Source organism: Scyliorhinus canicula, chromosome 3 (genome assembly GCF_902713615.1).
Source record: "Scyliorhinus canicula chromosome 3, sScyCan1.1, whole genome shotgun sequence".
In the NCBI taxonomy this organism is placed as follows: Eukaryota; Metazoa; Chordata; class Chondrichthyes; order Carcharhiniformes; family Scyliorhinidae; genus Scyliorhinus; species Scyliorhinus canicula.
Genome location: NC_052148.1, coordinates 240,320,748 through 240,339,617, shown reverse-complemented (window position 1 = coordinate 240,339,617; position 18,870 = coordinate 240,320,748). Strand labels below are relative to the sequence as shown.

Sequence of the window (18,870 nt, the reverse complement as noted above, 5' to 3'; positions counted from 1 at the left end):
AGCACTGCGAGTTGAGCAATGACCAGTGCTAACAGACCAACCAATTTAAATACATCACTTTGCATAACTAACTTTAGTCCCTCCCCACCAACCCCCACATTATTTGCTAAAAAAGTCACTTGTTCAAACTCATTAAGCAAGCTGTGGTAAATGAATTTTGCTTTCATCAAAACCTTAATATGCTGCAAACGATGATGCTTGTATTTATTTCTAATCATGGCCAAACTGAAGATCCAAGAGTTTTACTGGAGATTAAGATTTATCTAACGATTTGGCTCAGCCCTTGCACAATATTGATATTGTTGCTTTGGTACTATTGTTTTTTTGTTTAAAATTCCATAAATTAATGCCTTTTATACAATGCTGTGTTACCAAACTGGTAACACTGAACTACAATAATAAGGATTTGTTCATCAATATGCATTGAATCATAGAACATAGAACATAGAACAGTACAGCACAGAACAGGCCCTTCGGCCCTTGATGTTGTGCCGAGCAATCATCACCCTACTTAAACCCACATACCCGTAACCCAACAATCCCCCCATTAACCTTACACTACGGGCAATTTAGCATGGCCAATCCACCTAACCCGCACATCTTTGGACTGTGGGAGGAAACCGGAGCACCCGGAGGAAACCCACGCACACACGGGGAGGACGTGCAGACTCCACACAGACAGTGACCCAGCCGGGAATCGAACCTGGGACCACTGGAGCTGTGAAGCATTGATGCTAACCACCATGCTACCGTGAGGCCGAATCATGACGTGTTACTGTACTGGAGTGCATACTACACATATGATTCTGTGTAAAATACAGAAATACAGCCAACCATTACATTTTTCTGGGCTTGGTTATAATTTCCCACTTCATTCGCAGGTTGAGTTGGACGTGGTCAGATCCATGTAGTTAGGTCAGTCATCTGATAGTTCAGTGAGTAAATACTGCACTTGGTGTGTAGCTGAACTTTTCAACTTTAGTCTTAAATTAATTAGCTGCTTTCAGCGTTAGCAGCAGTGCAAGTTGGGAAACAGATATTTCCAGCAACATTTAAAGGGATCCTTGATAGCTTTCAACTGAGGCAATATAGCGCAGTCGTGGCCAACCTGCAGCCCAGGGGCCATATGTGGTCAATCTTGGTTGAGTACGGCCCACAAGACACTTTGTTAACCTTTGTGCATGCGTAGGGCTGTCATATTCACTGATTTCCATCAGCTTAGTTGTTTTCCTACCGGAATTATTGAAGTGATACGCACATAAAGCAAGGGCAAGTTAAGCAAGATGCATGTAGGGCAGCATGGTGGCACAGTGGTTAGCATTGCTGCCTGCAGCGCTGAGGACCCGGGTTCGAATCCCGGCCCTGGGTCACTGTCCGTGTGGAGTTTGCACATTCTCCCCGTGTCTTCGTGGGTCTCACCCCCACAACCCAAAGGTGTGCAGGTTAGGTGGATTGGCCACACTAAATTGCCCCTTAATTGGAAAAAATAATTGGGTACTCTAACTTTTTTTTTTTAAAAGCAAGATGCATGCTGAATGCCCACAACATCAACTTGAAGAGCCGTGCGCTCCCTCTGCATTCAAAGTGCAAACATTTATTTTGTTTTTACCATTTGAGTTTAATGATAGTTCTATTAATATTTAATGATTAATCATTTTCTATAACTTGTTATAAAATATTTGGTGCGTCTTAAATGCCCTTAATCTTAAAAATGGGGGTCATGGTTAGTGAACAGGTCTGATTCCAAACTTACGGCCCACTGAGATGAAGGAGGGCCATACATATGGCCCATTCACTAGCCTAGGTTGCCCATCACTAGTATAGTTTTATGAGGCATTTTCTTGGATTAACTTGTAGGTTTCCACACTTTAAACACTTTGAGTGTGCTTCTAGTTGGTTCTGAACTGCTAAAGTGCTTCTTAAGAAGGAGAAACAGAGACTGCACAGGAGAAAAGAGCAAAAAGCTGCAGCTGAAAGGATACAGAGAGGAAAGCTCCAAGGAATTTACAGGCCCAGGACAACATACCTGTATTTATCTAAGGAGCAGAGTATACAGAGGTTTCAATTCTATGTAATGAAAGATGACCTACAACTAACTGGCACAGTTAACACTGCAAAGCTTGTTGCATTCAAGGTTACTTGACCTATTTGTCCCCGACTCCTTCCAGACTCTCACAGGCAATATCAGCAGATCAGTTACTCTGCAGTTCTCGCCTGAATTAAGTACATGGCTGATGGTCTGCTTGATGAAGAAAACAAGTTAATAATTCTCCCCTGGTTGTCTGTAAGCTGCAGGATAAGATTTTGGGGTTCACGTGATTATAGGCTTCCCCAAGTGTGACTGCATTATGTTGCCTCATTCGAACAACCCTACTGCCTTTATGAATCACAAGGGCTTTTTAAATGTGCAAACCATGTGCCATCATCAGCAGTGCGCCTTGGCACCTGCCATGCAACTTCTATATAGAGTCAATCAGCCATCCCTACTCTTCCCTTTACACAAATGAGATAAAAGCAAGTTCCTCGGATGCTGGAATCTGAAACAAAAGCAGAAAATACTGGACACTCGCAGCAGGTCTGACAGTATCTGTGGAGATAGAAGGGAGCTAACATTTCGAGTCTGGATGACTCACAGTCAAACATTTGTTAACAAATGAAATATTGACCGCTTGTGGACAAGTGACTGCCGCTTAGTAAAGAAGCAGACGATTTCCAAGAGTTGCCAAAGCTCTATCTCCGAATATGAACATTTTTGGCACCAGCTGGTCAAAAGAACAATTATTCACACTCTCTGACCTGCACAATTTGCAGCTCTAGAGGAACATAGTCATATAACTATCTAACATCAAGCTCAACCTCACTATTAACCCTTTCTTGAGAAGGCGGGAAGAGTCCTTAGATACAATAGGCTGAATTTTAACTTTCAGACCTGTTCACAATTAAGAAAACTGGCAGTGAGAAGAGACTATAGTAGCTTCAGTAGTGCACTAGTCCCAGCTCATGCATTAGTATCTGAACTTCTGAGTTCAGTGATCAATTAAACCAAGCAACCTAGATGATCGCCCTCATTAGTCTCTTTCAGGAGGCAGCCCAGACATGATGCAGTGGCCTCCAAGGGACTGCAAGGGGATTCAGTTCTTCATGGACAGAAGGAAGGCAGCCACTGACAGAAAGCAAATATAGTTTGAAGAGGCAGAGGTCAGCAGGAGTGTGGTACTTTGCTCCAGGAAACAGTATCACAAAAGGTTCCATGATCTCATCGGGGCAGGAAAGGTGAGTAGCATGGCACATTCAAGTACAAGGCCTCTTACCCAATAAAGAACAAAGAGAAGTACAGCACAGGAACAGGCCCTTTGGCCCTCAAAGCCTGTGCCGACTATGCTGTCCGTCTAAACTAAAATCTTCAACACTTCCTGGGTCCGTATCCTTCTATTCCCACCCTATTCATGTATTTGTCAAGATGCCCCTTAAATGTTACTATCATCCTTGCTTCCACCACCTCCTCCGGCAGCGATTTCCAGGCACCCACTACCCTCTGTGTAAAAAACTTGTCTCGTAACCTCCTCTAAACCTTGCCCCTCGCACCTTAAACCTATGCCCCCTAGTAATTGACCCCTCTACCCTGGGAAAAAGCCTCTGACTATCCACTCTGTCTATGCCCCTCATAATTTTGTAGACCTTTATCAGGTCGCCCCTCAACCTCCGTCGTTCCAGTGAGAACAAACCAGATTTATTCAACCGCTCCTCATAGCTAATGCCCTCCATACCAGGCAACAACCTGGCAAATCTCTTCTGCACCCTCTCTAAAGCCTCATCCTTCTGGTAGTGTGGCGACCAGAATTGAACACTATACTCCAAGTGTGGCCTAACTAAGGTTCTATACTGCTGCAACATGACTTGCCAATTCTTATACTCAATGCCCCGGCCAATGAAGGCAAGCATGCCGTATGCCTTCTTGACTACCTTCTCCACCTGTTTTGCCCCTTTCAATGACCTGTGGACCTGTACACCTAGATCTCTTTGACTTTCAATACTCTTGAGGGTTCTACCATTCACTGTGTATTCCCTACCTGCATTAGCCCTTCCAAATGCATTACCTCACATTTGTCCGGATTAAACTCCATCTGCCATCTCTCTGCCCAAGTCCCCAAACGATCTAAATCCTGCTGTAACCTCTGACAGTCCTCATCGCTATCCGCAATTCCACCAACCTTTATGTCGTCTGCAAACTTACCAATCAGACCAGTTGCATTTTCCTCCAAATCATTTATATATACTACGAACAGCAAAGGTCCCAGCACTGATCCCTGCGGAACACCACTAGTCACAGCCCTCCAATTAGAAAAGCACCCTTCCATTGCTACTCTCTTCCTTCTATGACCTAGCCAGTTCTGTATCCATCTTGCCAGCTCACCCCTGACCCCGTCTGACTTCACCTTTTGTATCAGTCTACCATGAAGGACCTTGTCAAAGGCCTTACTGAAGTCCAGATAGACAACATCCACTGCCCTACCTGCATCAATCTTTGTGACCTCTTCAAAAAAACTCTATCAAGTTAGTGAGACACGACCTCCCCTTCACAAAACCATGCTGCCTCTCGCTAATACGTCCATTTGCTTCCAAATGGGAGTAGATCTTGTCTCGAAGAATTCTCTCCGGTAATTTCCCTACCACTGATGCAAAGCTCACCGGCCTGTAGTTCCCTGGATTATCCTTGCTACCCTTCTTAAACAAAGGAACATTGGCTATTCTCCAGTCCTCAGGGCCATCACCTGAAGACAGTGAGGATCCAAAGATTTCCGTCAAGGCCTCAGCAATTTCCTCTCTAGCCTCCTTCAGTATTCTGGGGTAGATCCCATCAGGCCCTGGGGACTTATCTACCGTAATATTTTTCAAGACTCCCAACACCTTGTCTTTTTGGATCTCAATGTGACCCAGGCTATCTGCACACACTTCTCCAGACTCAACATCCACCAATTCCTTTTCTTTGGTGAATACTGATGCAAAGTATTCATTGAGTACCTCGCCCATTTCCTCTGGCTCCATACATAGATTCCCTTGCCTTTCCTTCAGTGGGCCAACCCTTTCCCTGGCTACCCTCTTCCTTTTTATGTACGTGTAGAAAGCCTTGGGATTTTCCTTAACCCTATTTGCCAATTACTTTTCGTGACCCCTTCTAGCCTTCTGACTTCTTGCTTAAGTTCCTTCCTACATTCCTTATATTCCACAAAGGTTTCATCTGCTCCCAGCCTTCTAGCCCTGACAAATGCCTCCTTTTTCTTTTTCATGAAGCCTACAATATCTCTCGTTATCCAAGGTTCCCGAAATTTGCCGTATTTATCCTTCTTCCGCACAGGGACATGCCGGTCCTGAATTCCTTTCAACTGACATTTGAAAGCCTCCCACATGTCAGATGTTGATTTACCCTCAAACATCCGCCCCTAATCTAGGTTCTTCAGTTCCCGCCTAATATTGTTATAATTAGCCGTCCCCCAATTTAGCACATTCATCCTAGGACCACTCTTATCCTTGTCTACTAGCACTTTAAAACTTACTGAATTGTCGTCACTGTTCCCAAAATGCTCCCCTACTGAAACTTCTACCACCTGGCCGGGCTCATTCCCCAATACCAGGTCCAATACAGTCTTTTCCCTAGTTGGACTATATACATAATGTTTTAAGAAGCCCTCCTGCATGTTCCTTACAAACTGACCCATCTAAGCCCCGAGCACTAAGTGAGACCCAGTCATTATTGGGGAAGTTGAAGTCTCCCATCGCAACCCTGTTGTTCTTACTTGTTTCCAAAATCTGTCTACCTATCTGCTCCTCTATCTCCTGCTGGCTGCTGGGAGGCCTGTAGTAAACCCCCGACATTGTGACTGCACCCTTCTTATTCCTGATCTCTCCCCATATAGCCTCGTTGCCCTCTGAGGTGTCCTTCGTTCATACAGCTGTAATATTCTCCCTAACCAGTAGCGCAACTCAGCCACCCCTTTTACATCACCCTCTATCCCGCCTGAAACATCTAAATCCTGGAACGTTTCGCTGCCAATCCTGTTCTTCCTTCAACCAGGTCTCTGTAATGGCAACAACATCATAATTCCAAGTACTAATCCAAGCTCTAAATTAATCTGCCTTACCCGAACACTTCTTGCTTTAAAACATATGCACTTCAGGCCACCAGACCCGCTGTTTTCAGCAACATCTCCCTGCCTGCTCTTCCTCAGAGCCATACTGGCCCTATTGTCTAGTTCTCCCTCAATGCTTTCACCTTCTGACCTATTGCTCCGCTGTCACCCCCCTGCCATACTAGTTTAAACCCTCACGTGTGACACTAACAAACCTCGCGGCCAGGATATTTATGCCTCTCCAGTTTAGATGCAACCCGTCCTTATACAGGTCACACCTGTCCCAGAAGAGCTCCCAGTGGTCCAGATAACGGAAACCCTCCCTCCTACACCAGCTGTTTAGCCACGTGTTTAGCTGCTCTATCTTCCTATTTCTAGCCTCACTGGCACATGGCACAGGGAGTAATCCCGAGATTACAACCTTAGAGGTCCTGTCTTTTAACTTTCTGCCTAGGTCCCTGAACTCCCGCTGCAGGACCTCATGCCCTTTCCTGCCTATGTCGTTAGTACCAATATGTACAACGACCTCTGCCTGTTTGCCCTCCCCCTTCAGGATGCCCGCTACCCATTCGGAGACATCCTGGACCCTGGCACCAGGGAGGCAACATACCATCCTGGAGTCTCTTTCACGTTCACAGAAGTGCCTTTCTGTGCCCCTGACTAGAGTCCCCTATGACTATTGCTCTTCTGCACTTTGACCCTCCCTGCTGAGCATCAGAGCCAGCCGTGGTGCCACTGCTCGGGCTGCTGCTGATTTCCCCTGATAGGCTATCTTCCCCGACAGTATCCAAAGGGGTATACCTGTTCAAGAGCGGGACAACCACAGGGGATTCCTGCACTGACTGCCTGCCCCTTTTGATGGTCACCCATTTCTCTGCCTGCACCTTGGGTGTGACCACATTTATATAACTGCTATCTATGACACTTTCCGCCACCTGCATGCTCCTAAGTGCATCCAACTGCTGCTCCAACCAAACCATGCCAAGGTCTGTGAGGAGCTCCAGTTGGGTGCACTTTCTGCAGATTAAGCCATCCGGGACGCTGGAAGCCTCTTGGACCTGCCACATCTCACAGTCAGAACAACCTCCCCGTGCCTTTGCTTGCTCATCTCTCAACATACCAACACACCTCCAGCTGTACCTATCCCTCTCAGTTATGATATGTCCTCACATTCTCATCTGACCAACCACAGTTGACACCCACACTCATTTTATTGCAATGTCAAACCCATCCGTCATAGTGGGCCTCCACAAACATATTTCCACCTTTCCCAAACATTCATCTCATCAAGGATGGAAAGGGAAGTGACGCAGCACATTCAAGTTTTGACTTTGTTATCACACCGTTACCATCTTTCATGTCTGATCCTTCAGGTTTCCTTGAAATAATAGAACTGAAGGAGACCAATGTGGGTTGCCATCATGCCCAGCCACGTTAACTGGTCATAAAAACCCTCAGGTCAGATGCAAATATTGTGACTGGGTTAAAAGCAGTGCAAATCTGGCTATCCATGTGACACTGTGTGCCATCAAACGCAGAATTGCATTCAACCACAATCTGCAACCTTATGGCCCGGCATATCCCTTATACATTAAGCTAGATCAGGACGGCACAGTGGCGCATGTTTAGCACTGCTGCCTCATGGCGCTGAGGGGCCCAGATCACTGTCCGTGTGGAGTTTGCGCATTCTCCCAGTGTCTACCTGGGTCTCACCACCACAACCCAAAGATGTGGAGGGTAGGTGGATTGGCCACGCCAAATTGCCCCTTAATTGGAGAAATGTTTTAAAAAGCTAGGAGATCAACTCTTGTTCAATGAAGAGTGCAGTAGGGCATGCCAGGAGCAGTACCAGGCATACCGAAAAATGACGTGCCAAGCTGATAAAGCTATATCACAGGTCTACATGCATGCCAAAACAACAGAAATTGACCCTACAATCAAGAAATCATATCAAAACTCTGCAGTCCTGCCACATAGAGTCATGAATAGTGGTGTGCAATTAAACAACCAACTGGAGAATTAGGTTCCACAAATATCCACATTCTCAATGATGCAGAACCCAGCGTGTCAGTGGAAAAGGTCGTAGTATTTGCAGCCATCTTCAGCCAGAAGCGGTGGGCAATCCATCTCAGCTTTCTTGAGGTTCCCAGCCTCATAGGTGACAGCATTCGGCCGATTCAATTCACTCCACATGATAAAAGAAAACTTTGTAGGTAAAAGGTACAGAAATGCTAAGGGCCCTAATAATATCCCAACAGTAGTACTAAAGAGATGCCCCAGAACTAGCTGCACCATTCGCCAATCTGTTCCAGTACAGCTACAACACTGACAAAGAACAAAGAGAACAAAGAAAAGTACAGCACAGGAACAGGCCCTTCGGTCTTCCAAGCCTATGCCGATCATGATGCGCGAACTAAAACAAAAAACATCTTCTGCCCTTGCTCGGTTCGTATCCCTCTACTTCCTCCCTATTCATGCATCCATCCAGACCTCTTAAATGTTGCTAATGTGCCTATTTCCACCACATCCTCTGGCAGAACGTTCCAGGCAACCACCACTCTCTGCGCGAAAAATCTACTCCGCACATCTCCCTTAAACTTTCCCCATTTCACCTTGAACCTATGCTTCATTGTAATTGACACTTCCACCCTTGGAAAAAGCCTCCGACAGTCCAACATCATAATTTTGTAGACCTCTATCAGGTCTCCCCTCAGCCTCCGCCTTTCCAGTGAAAACAATCCTAGTTTATTCAACCTCCCCTCACAGCCAACACCCTCAAAACCAGGCAACATCCTGGTGAACCTTCTCTGCACTCTCTCCAAAGCTTCCACGTCCCAGATAATGGCCTCCTTCTGCACTGTATGTTCTATGTATCTATGTATGTATCAATTACATTTCTTCCATCCTAAGGTCAAAAGCGTGGATGTTTGCTGACGATTACAGCGTTCAGTACCACTTGAGACTCCTCAGCTTTTAAAGCAATCTGTTCCCAAAGAGATCTGGACAAAATTCAGGCTTGGGCTAGTAAGTGACAAGTAACATTTGTGTCACATAAGTGGCAGGCAATATCCACCTCCAACATGAGGGAATCTAACCATCACCTCTTGGCATTCAATAGCATTACCATCAAGGAATCCCCTACTATCAAAATCCTGGGGGTTACCATTCACAAGAAGCTTAACTGAACTAGCCAAATAAATACGACAGCAGGTCAGAAGCTGGAAATTCTGCAGCAAATAACTTATCGCCCGACTCCCCAAAGCCTGTCCACCATTTACAAGGCCCAGTCAGGAGTGTGATGGAATACTCTTCCCTTGCCTGGATGAATGCAGCTCCAACAACACGGAAGAATCTCAACATAATGCAGGACAAAGCAGCCCACTTGATTGGCATCCCACGCACCACCTTAACATTCATTCCCTTCATCACTGACACAAAGTATTATTAGTTTGCACCATCTACAAGATGCACCGCAGCCACTTGCCAAATCTCCATCTACAGCACCTTCCATACCAGCAACCACTGCTATCTAGAATAAGGTTTTCAAACGCGGACCGTGACCGGAGGATGGGTGTTGGGAGGGTCGTGGTGCAATCAGTCGTAGGAGAAATGTCCATTGGCCACGACCAGCTTTTAAGTTGAGAATACCCACGACCGGCCTTTAAATGTGAACAATGCAATCATCCCACCAAAAGCAGCGGCATAGAACAGGTGTAGCGCCCAGCATGTGCACTGACGTCACGTACCCTATACATCCATGTCTTTGGCGCGAGATCAAGGAGAGAATCCTCCATTTTCTAGCTGCCAGCAAAGAAGGCAACAGGATTGTGAAGAACTAAAGATGGATTGTTTTGTTATAAGGAAGAGAGAGCCAGAGACATAAACAAGCCAGGATCTCACAACTAAATCTGCTAGAGAGAGCTGCTCAGGAGAGCCTACAGCAGGACAAAGCAGTGCTGGTGTGAGCTATATAAAGAGCTCCAGGGCCTCTTGTGAAGAGCCTACTAAGAAGAAACTGAAATCGGGAACAAAGTGGTATAAAGATGATTTCTTAAGGTATGGCTCAGTTCATTTTGCCAATGTAAATCAAGATACAAAGCCCATGTATGCTATGTGCAGGGAATTACTGGCAAATGAGAGCTGGATGCTATGTCTTATCTTGCAGACATCTTTTCAATTCTAAACAAACTGAACCTCAAATTGCAAGGGAAGGATGGTGATTGCTTTTTGGCACTGATGCCTTCCAAAAGTCATTGAAAGTTTGGCAAGTGTAATTTCAAAGCCAAAACGTCTACATGTTCCCCACACTGCTATGATACGTCAAAGAAAGCAGGATTAGGAAAGGGGTGTCAATAGACTTGCAAGCCTTATTCAATTGCACCTGGCAGCGCAGATCAACAGTTTTTGTCGCTACTTTCCAGAGAAGTTTCCAATTTTAAAAGAGGTGGGTGAAAAATTCTTTTGAGCTCGAGACTTCAGAATTAATTATTAACAGCTGACTCCACACGAAGAGACTGAACTTCCTCATCTGTGACAGCACATTAAAAATATGCCACAAATTCATGTGGGTGTCAGCATTCTGGAGTAGTATCTCCAAGCAGTATCCAGTGCTGAGTAAAACAAGCATTCTGTTGCTATTGCCCTTTGCAACAACCTACATCTGTGAGATTGGATTTTCCGTCCTCACAAAGATGAAGACAGCACAAAGGAACCGGCTGAACTCTGCCCCTGACATGCGCAATGCCCTCTTCTTCTGTGAATCTGATTGGAGTGAGATTGTGAGAACCAAGCAGTCGCATTAAATGTAAGCACAAATGGCGTGTTGCGAAGGTGAGCTGGCGTGGGTCCTGAAGGTTGGCCGGTTGTCTCGGAAAACAAGTTTGAAAAACACTGATCGAGAAAGATAAGGGCAGCAGACACATTGGAACACCACCACCTGCAAGTTCCCTACCAATCACACACCATCCTTTCTTGGAACTATACAGTTGTATCTTCACTGTTGACAGGTCAAAATCCTGGAAATCCCTTTCTGACAGCACAGTTGGTGTACCTAAATCAATTGGAATTCAGTGGTTAAGACTCAGCTCCACCTTCTCAATGGCTACAAATGCTGGTTTTGCCAGTGATACTCACATCCTAAGACAGAATTTTTAGAAACGTCAACAACAAACTACTGCTTTAAAGTCCAGGTTTCCAACACACTGCTGGTCTCCCCTTGCTTCTAGCGGATCTGAAAGTTAAATTTCAGCCCTGTGCCTTTATTCATAAAACCTAGCATCCCAAAAGTCTTTTTAACAGCCTTATCAACCTGGCTCGCCGTCTTCAAAGATTTGTGTATGTGGACCCTTGGTTGTCTTTGTTTCTGCTCCCCATTTAAGATTGCACCACAAAGTTTACATTGGCTTCCCTCATACTTCCTTCAAAAATGCATCATTTAAAATTTCTCTGGATAATTTTTTCCAGCCAAGTGTTTGCCCGTTTCACCAGTTTGTCGATGTCATCCTGAGGTCCCTTACTATCCTCCTGACTGTTTGCAACACTTCCACATTTTGTGTCATCTTTGAACTTTGAAATTATGCCTTTATATCTAAATCCAGGTCAGTAATATATCGCAAAGAAATGTGGAATTATAACCAAACTGGGGGACACCATTTGTCTGTAGTCTGATAAATCAGTGCATCTGCTTTTATTGCTCTTTGCCTTGGTTATGTTCACACAGACAGTGTCCTTTTATATCCCATGGACTTTAATTTTGATAAGTTTGCTGCATGGCACTTTGTCAAATACCCTTTGCAAGTCCATATATCAAACATCAACATTATTTCACTGAAGATTTCAATCAAGTTTGTCAGACATGATTTATCGTCTAACAAGTTTGAAAATCTGTCAATTATTAACCCACATTCTTCCAAATAACAATTCATTTTGCACTGGATTGTGGTCTCTAGAAATTTCCATCAACAGACACTGGGTTGAGTAGTCTGTAGTTACTAGGTTTATCGCTCACCCCTTTTTGAATATCAGTCCTGTTTCTGGAAGTTGTTCTCTAAATCTACCTCTGCACTTCTATTGCCACTTATGAAAACTCCAGAAAACCCATATCATTTGAACTAGCCATCCCCAACTTGAATAATCTCTTCCTTTCAAGTTCAGAAACTATTTTTATTATGTCAATGTGAAACATCTTGTGAATTTATTTTTAAACGTTAAAGCACCGTGTGCATGCAAATTGTACTTCCTGAGTGAAGAAAAGTGACATTAACCAGCATCCAGAAAACCTGAAATACTAATAACCTCAGACCAGATATGAATCTGGAAATGTTCTTGCATTTCCGGGCAAACGTGAAGGCATTAGTAAGGATGCATAAGCAAAATAAAAATAACCTCTATCATCAGAACCTGACTTAAAACATTCACTCTGTATCGATCTCCACAGATGCTCCCTGTGAATCCAACAGGAACCCCAAAACAGTTTTTATGCTACCGGAATTTCCCATTCCGATTGTCCCCACCGCCAGCCAATGGCATAATGGGGTTCCTGTCGTGCAAGTTCGGGAATCCCATTATCGTACACTTTAATAAGTATAATAACACCAGGTTAAAGTTGTTTTGGAACCACTAGCTTTCGGAGCGTAGCTCCTTCGTCAGGTGATTCACTTGTGCAAGAGCTACGCTCCGAAAGCTAGTAATTCCAAAAAATCCTGTTGGACTGTAACCTGGTGTTGTAAGACTTCTTACTGTGCCCACCCCAGTCCAACACTGACATCACCACATCATGTACACTTTAATACAGGAGTAGGCTTCCCCACTCTATTATTCCCGCTCCTACTGATGTGACATTGGAAGGGTTTACATCAGGTTTTGACACATGGGGATCTGGGGACAGGTCCCCCTGGGGCGCATGGATAAGTACAATCCCAGGGAGGAAGAGGGTTATGTCCGGGTAGTACTCGGGTTTTGCCAGCGGGTTGCGCTGGAGAGGGGTCTTCTGTGTCCGTGGGATCTTTTTCTTATTTTAATTTATTCTTTAAGATCAGGGCGCCTTTGATCTCTTGAAGACCAAGGTTGCTAACAGGGCAGGTTCATGTCATGGGGCCTGCCTCCAGGAGTTTTTGACCAAGTGTAAAATATATGGCAGGTAAGGCCGGCAGTGGAGTTGGTGGGCTACAGACCATTTTTCTCGCCTGAGTTGATACTTAGTTAAAAAAAAGAGAAGTAAATTTTCCTTCAAAATCAAAAACACAGAAAAGTAATGCAATGAATTGAACAAAGATATATCTGCAACAATGCAGGATATAAGTACTTATTTCTTTTTTTAGGAATCCACATCACATTCTGTTGGTTTCTTCATAGCAATGTATTTAGTTGATATGATGGAAAGAATGTTGAAACCCAGGAACATAATAAATACAAAATATTTTATGCCTCATTCAAAATATTTTTGATTTTCAATTGGAGCCTGACACATTTTGAAGATACAAGCTGCGCTTTGCTAAAATAGAAAATATTTTAATTTGTGAACATAATCTAAACAGGGAAACCAAAACGTCAACTGGCTCCAACAGCATGACTATCTTGTGACCACAGTGCAAACAGAGTTATTAATTACATTAAGACAAATACTCAAGACACACACCATTACTTGTGTGACTGTGTGTGTGTTTTATACAAAATATGCACACATACATGTGCTTTAAAAAGGCACACAAAAGACACATAAAGACATTCAGACCTGAACAACATCAGGCACACAAAAGACACATAAAGACATTCAGACCTGAACAACATCAGTGATCTTACTGATAATATTTGAGCGCCCCTACCGGAATTCCTAATGCTTTCAGAATATTCATTTTGCACATTGGACATGTACGGTGATCTAGGAGCCATGGATCCACACACGTCTTATGGAAAAGGTGTCTGTAACACACAATGCATAAATTTCAATCAACCATCAAAGAATTTTAAGGAAGTAACTAAGTACAAAATAGTAACTATCACTCTTAGATTAAAGGCTGCAGGCTGAAAACTAATGACATATACATGTATTCTAGAATAGCTTATTTGCAACTAATGAATTCAGAGCAATCACATTTGCATTGTTGTTAATTTTCTAACTCAAATTTTCTTCACTTGTAGTTTATTTGTCATTGGTGAAATCGAACAAGGTAACCTTCATTTCATCATGGAGTCCTAGATGAGCAATATTTCCATCAGTGACAATATATTTGCATTGTAGTGGTGGTCAAAAAGACTTGAAGGGGCTCACACTTGGAATTTATTTCTATTCCCTACCCCAAACCCCTCAAACAAGGGGAAGAGGACTGTGCAGAAGGAGGCCATTCAGTCCTCGAGTCTGCACTAACCCTCCAAAACATCACCCTACCTAGGCCCACTCCCCTGCCTATCGCCACCTAACATGCACATCTTTGGACACCGAGGGGCAATTTAGTATGGCCAATCCACCTAACCTGCACATCTTTGGACTGTGGGAGGAAACCAGAGCACCCGGAGGAAACCCACGCAGACACGGGGAGAACATGGGGTAGTAAGGTCAGGTTGGAGGAGCGAGTAGTTGAGTGATTGGGATTATTGGTTGTGAAGCTTAGTTGAGCTAATCACAAAATAAAATAGGTCATTAAACTGTGTTACATTTCCTACGTTTAAGTAAGTTAAGTCCCACGTATCTTGCCAAAGTCCCCGCACCAAGTTCAGTGTCAGAGACTTTCACAGAGGGGCACCAGCAGCTCAAACATGCTCACTGGAATCTTAAACTTCCCTGGAAATTTACACGCACATGCATACACATCAGGACTTCCGCAGGGTTCTGATGTGCATCTTCCATCCCATCCCTGATGATCTGCAGACTGGAAGTTGTGGGCGTAAATTTTGATGTACCTTTTCAACAACTTAATTTCTAGATGTGCGCTCTGGAAATTGTCCGTTGGACACTCTTTTACATGAAGATTATTTGTTTTCAGGTGGTGTCTGTAAGTTAGTCAGTTATCAGCTGAAATAAATTGCACACCTAAATAATAAAATTTGTTAGCAGCAGATAACACAGGCTGAAAGCTATTTTGCTCAGTGATACTTTGACATTTTTTTTCAAATGCTTTATGTGCTTTTCTTAGAACATTCGAGATAAAAACAACCATCTTACTCCACTGGTTACGCCACCTAAGGAAAATTACAATGGTTTAAACAGGGCATAATTCTACTTAAAACTATAGCTGCATTAAGCAAGGCATTGGAAGGGGTTAGGTTGATGTTTAGCAGTTGTGAAACCCACAAGTATGGGTTCTCGGACGTTCTGCCAAGTGTAAAAGCACAGCTCAATTTAAATTTTTCGACTTTGTTTCCTGGCCAGATTCAGAAGTTGACTGACTGTCGAGCAGGTAGGCTGTGCCATTGGCGCAGAAGTGAATCGGCTATAACTGGGGCGCGAGTTGAATATTGGAGGTGGAGAGGCGAGTTAATCACTGGAGGTTGGACATACATCACACCACTGGTAAGCCCAGAAGTGGAGCTGGGTTGTGCTAATGATCTAAAACTCAATTGTTAACTACCCACCCTCTCCCAACCAAGCTGTTCCTGGGGAATAAACTTCTTGCCTATTGCTCTCCACAATGAGATGATGACTGATCTTGCCTAACTCATCATATCCATCTTGTCTCTATCTCTTAATCTTACATATATTCTCAATTCATTTCATATTAATCTAATCTTATAAATTTGCCATGGAATATTAACATCCGGGGCAAACATTTTGGAAATAATTCACATTAGTCTGACAATTCCACATTAGTTTTGCAGCCAAATCGTTCAGTTCTTTATTTTTTTAAAGAGTATGTTTTTCAAGCAAAATATAAATGGATTGCACTGAATGCTATCAATCTATTGCAAATGTGTAACTGTATTTTCACGTGTAAATTATTAGAGGAAAGGATTCAGAGGATGCGTCAAATAATCTAGAATTGGTTAACGTGAGAAGACACAAATAAAGCATTTATACTACCCACAAAAATCTGGAAAATTAGTTTCATATTTTACCGCAAAACTAGTTACACATTTGCAAAAGATCGATAATAAAGTCAAAACCATTTATATTTTGCTTGAAAAATCTACTCTTTAAAAAAAGAATTTTGGCTGTGAAAAGTTTGGCAGCAAAACCGTACGTCACACAGAACCATCACACTAATGCAAAATATTCCCAAAATGTGACAAATATACAAGAAATGCTGTTGCTAGGTGTAATGTTACTAGCTTCCTAACAGCTGCACAATGTTCAAAATAAGCATGCCTGAGTAATTTTATTCTGGACTAAAGTTACCCTGACATGAATCATAATTTGCCATCTTTTCTTTCTCAGTCTGCATACAACGTAAAATTGAATGCCTGCTGCAAAGGAAAGCACAAATTCAGCTTTTTAAAAATTCAGCAAATCTTTCAAATCAATTTGTAGATGGAGTCCAGGTCTAGTCTGAGGAAACCATAACATATGTAGCCATCACCAAAGTATGCATTATTAAAATAACCCAGCAAAAAAACATCTGCGAGGCACCTGGAACAGCTGGGATACATCTGACAACTTTTATGGAAGAAAGCGGGAAAAAAATGGATGATGTCCAGGTTAACATAATAGGAGATTCATCAAATGCAGGTATTACTGCCAAGTACTTAATGTTAGCAACCTGCCATCTCAAATAGTCAGAAAAGATGAATATAAAGCCGGTATTTATCAACTAATTAGCTTAGCATATGTAGTGAAGGAAATGTACAAGAATATTTTACAAGGTGGAATTAATATTGATCTAGTGTACATATGTTGTAAGATTTAGACACCATAAATCCACAAACAATAAAAAGCTCACGCATCATAAGCCTATTAGCATTCTCTGAAATGTAAACTAAATTAGTGGATGTGGTCATTCAAAGGATACAATTTTTTGGTTGATGGTGTTATCAGAATTGGTTGGATTAGGGATCAGAAAGTATTGGATATTTTGCAAGGTCCCCTATTGCTCACAAATGATAGGGAGCAGAATTTTTTACGCAATAACTTTGGATAATATTCATCTAAGTGGGCAGTTGAATAATAATAAAACCACAGCTCTTGAAAATTGATATAAATATTTCATACTATCTCTCATGGAGAAACTGTGCAAACAAAGTCGTACTTACTAAGGCAACTTACCGACATGGTAAAATTCGCACAACATCATTTGATTTGTAGCCTTCAATACAAACAGCACAATTATCAAAGTCTGACTCAGTTTCCTGAGGGGAGGAAAAATATAAATAAAGGGATAGAATTAAAACTATGCACGACCACATTGTTCTAAGTAATCATGGAATTCTTTGTCACTAAGGATGAGAGAATCCGAACAGCTATATCTGCCACATCCTTCCCTCCCACTATTCCAGCAGACCATACATCCTCAGTCTAAAATTACCCTTGCCCTAGCCTTGAATGCACACCATTGTCTAGTTCCTTTCCCATCTTCCTTCATGCCTACTCCAAGCTCATCTTGTCCATAAGACACACCTTCTGCTCTCTTGACCCATTCCCATTAAACTGACCACCCAATTTTCCTTTGTGGTTCGCCTGTAACCAAGCTGGTCAACGGCTCTCTCCCTTTTTAAGTACTGAGCTTCTCTCCTTTAGATCATAGAATTTACAGTGCAGGAGGCCATTCGGCCCAACGGGTCTGCACCGGCCTTAGAAAGAGTGCCCTACCCAAGCCCTATCCCCGTAACACCACCTAAACTTTTGGACACTAAGGGGCAATTTAGCATGACCAATCCACCTAACTTGCACTTCTTTGGACTGTGGGAGGAAACAGGAGCAACCGGAGGAAACCCACGCAGACACAGGGAGAATGTGCAAACTCCACACAGACAGTGACCCGAGGCTGGAATTGAACCTGGGACCCTGGAGCTGTGAGGCAGCAGTGCCACTCCAACTGCTAACATCACTCCTCTCCTCAAAAACCAACCTTGAATTCACCATCCTGACAAAATACTGTCCCATCATCAACCTCCCTTTCCTCTCCGAGGTTTATGAACATGCAGTCACTTCTAATGCATGTCCATCTTTCCCAGAATTCTGTACCTTGAGGTTATTCAGAACTATCCTGCTGGCATTCTTACTTGCACCAAATCCTGTGCTTGCTGATCCACATTGGTTTCCAGTTGAGCAAAGTGCTGATTTTAAAATTCTCATCCTTGTTTTCAAAACCCTCTATGGTCTCCCCCCTCGCTATTGCTCCTCCAGCCTGATAGCCGTTCTGGGATATTGTGCTCATCTAATTTGGTCTCTTGATTTGCACCAATTTTAATTGCTCCACCAATGCTTGCAGTGCCTTCAGCTACCTAAGCCATAAGGTCTGGAATCCTCTCCTTAAACCTTTCCAACTCTCTGGTTCTCATTCTACCTTTAAGATGTTCCTCAAAATCTATTTCTTTGACCAGACTTTTGACCATTTGTCCTTGTGTGGCTCAGTGTCCAAATTATGCTTTTGTAATGCTGTCATGAAGCACCTTGGGGCACTTTATTATATTAAAGGTCCAATATAAATGTTATTCATTGAAAAAAATTGTAACTGAGACTGTTCATGCAACACATAAATCTTTGGTTGATTTTTCACAGCGCGGCAGATAAACAAGCAGAGGAGATTCTGATGGCTTGGATTCCCATTCCACCTTCTTTCCAAGCTAAACGAGAAACTGAAGTGCTGTCAGC

At 43.2% G+C, this 18,870-nt stretch overlaps 1 protein-coding gene across 2 annotated transcripts in view; it reads right to left on the bottom strand.

Annotated features, from left to right (window-relative positions):
- rnf150a (ring finger protein 150a) overlaps positions 1–18,870 on the bottom strand; it is a 127,115-nt gene that overhangs the window by 14,886 nt on the left and 93,359 nt on the right. For both annotated transcript variants that reach the window (XM_038792455.1, XM_038792454.1), the window contains exons 4-5: positions 17,323–17,405; positions 13,952–14,048 (exon numbers count right to left, since the gene is read on the bottom strand). In XM_038792455.1, coding sequence (XP_038648383.1) covers positions 13,952–14,048; positions 17,323–17,405 — 180 coding nt within the window. The remainder of the gene's footprint in view (positions 1–13,951; positions 14,049–17,322; positions 17,406–18,870) is intronic.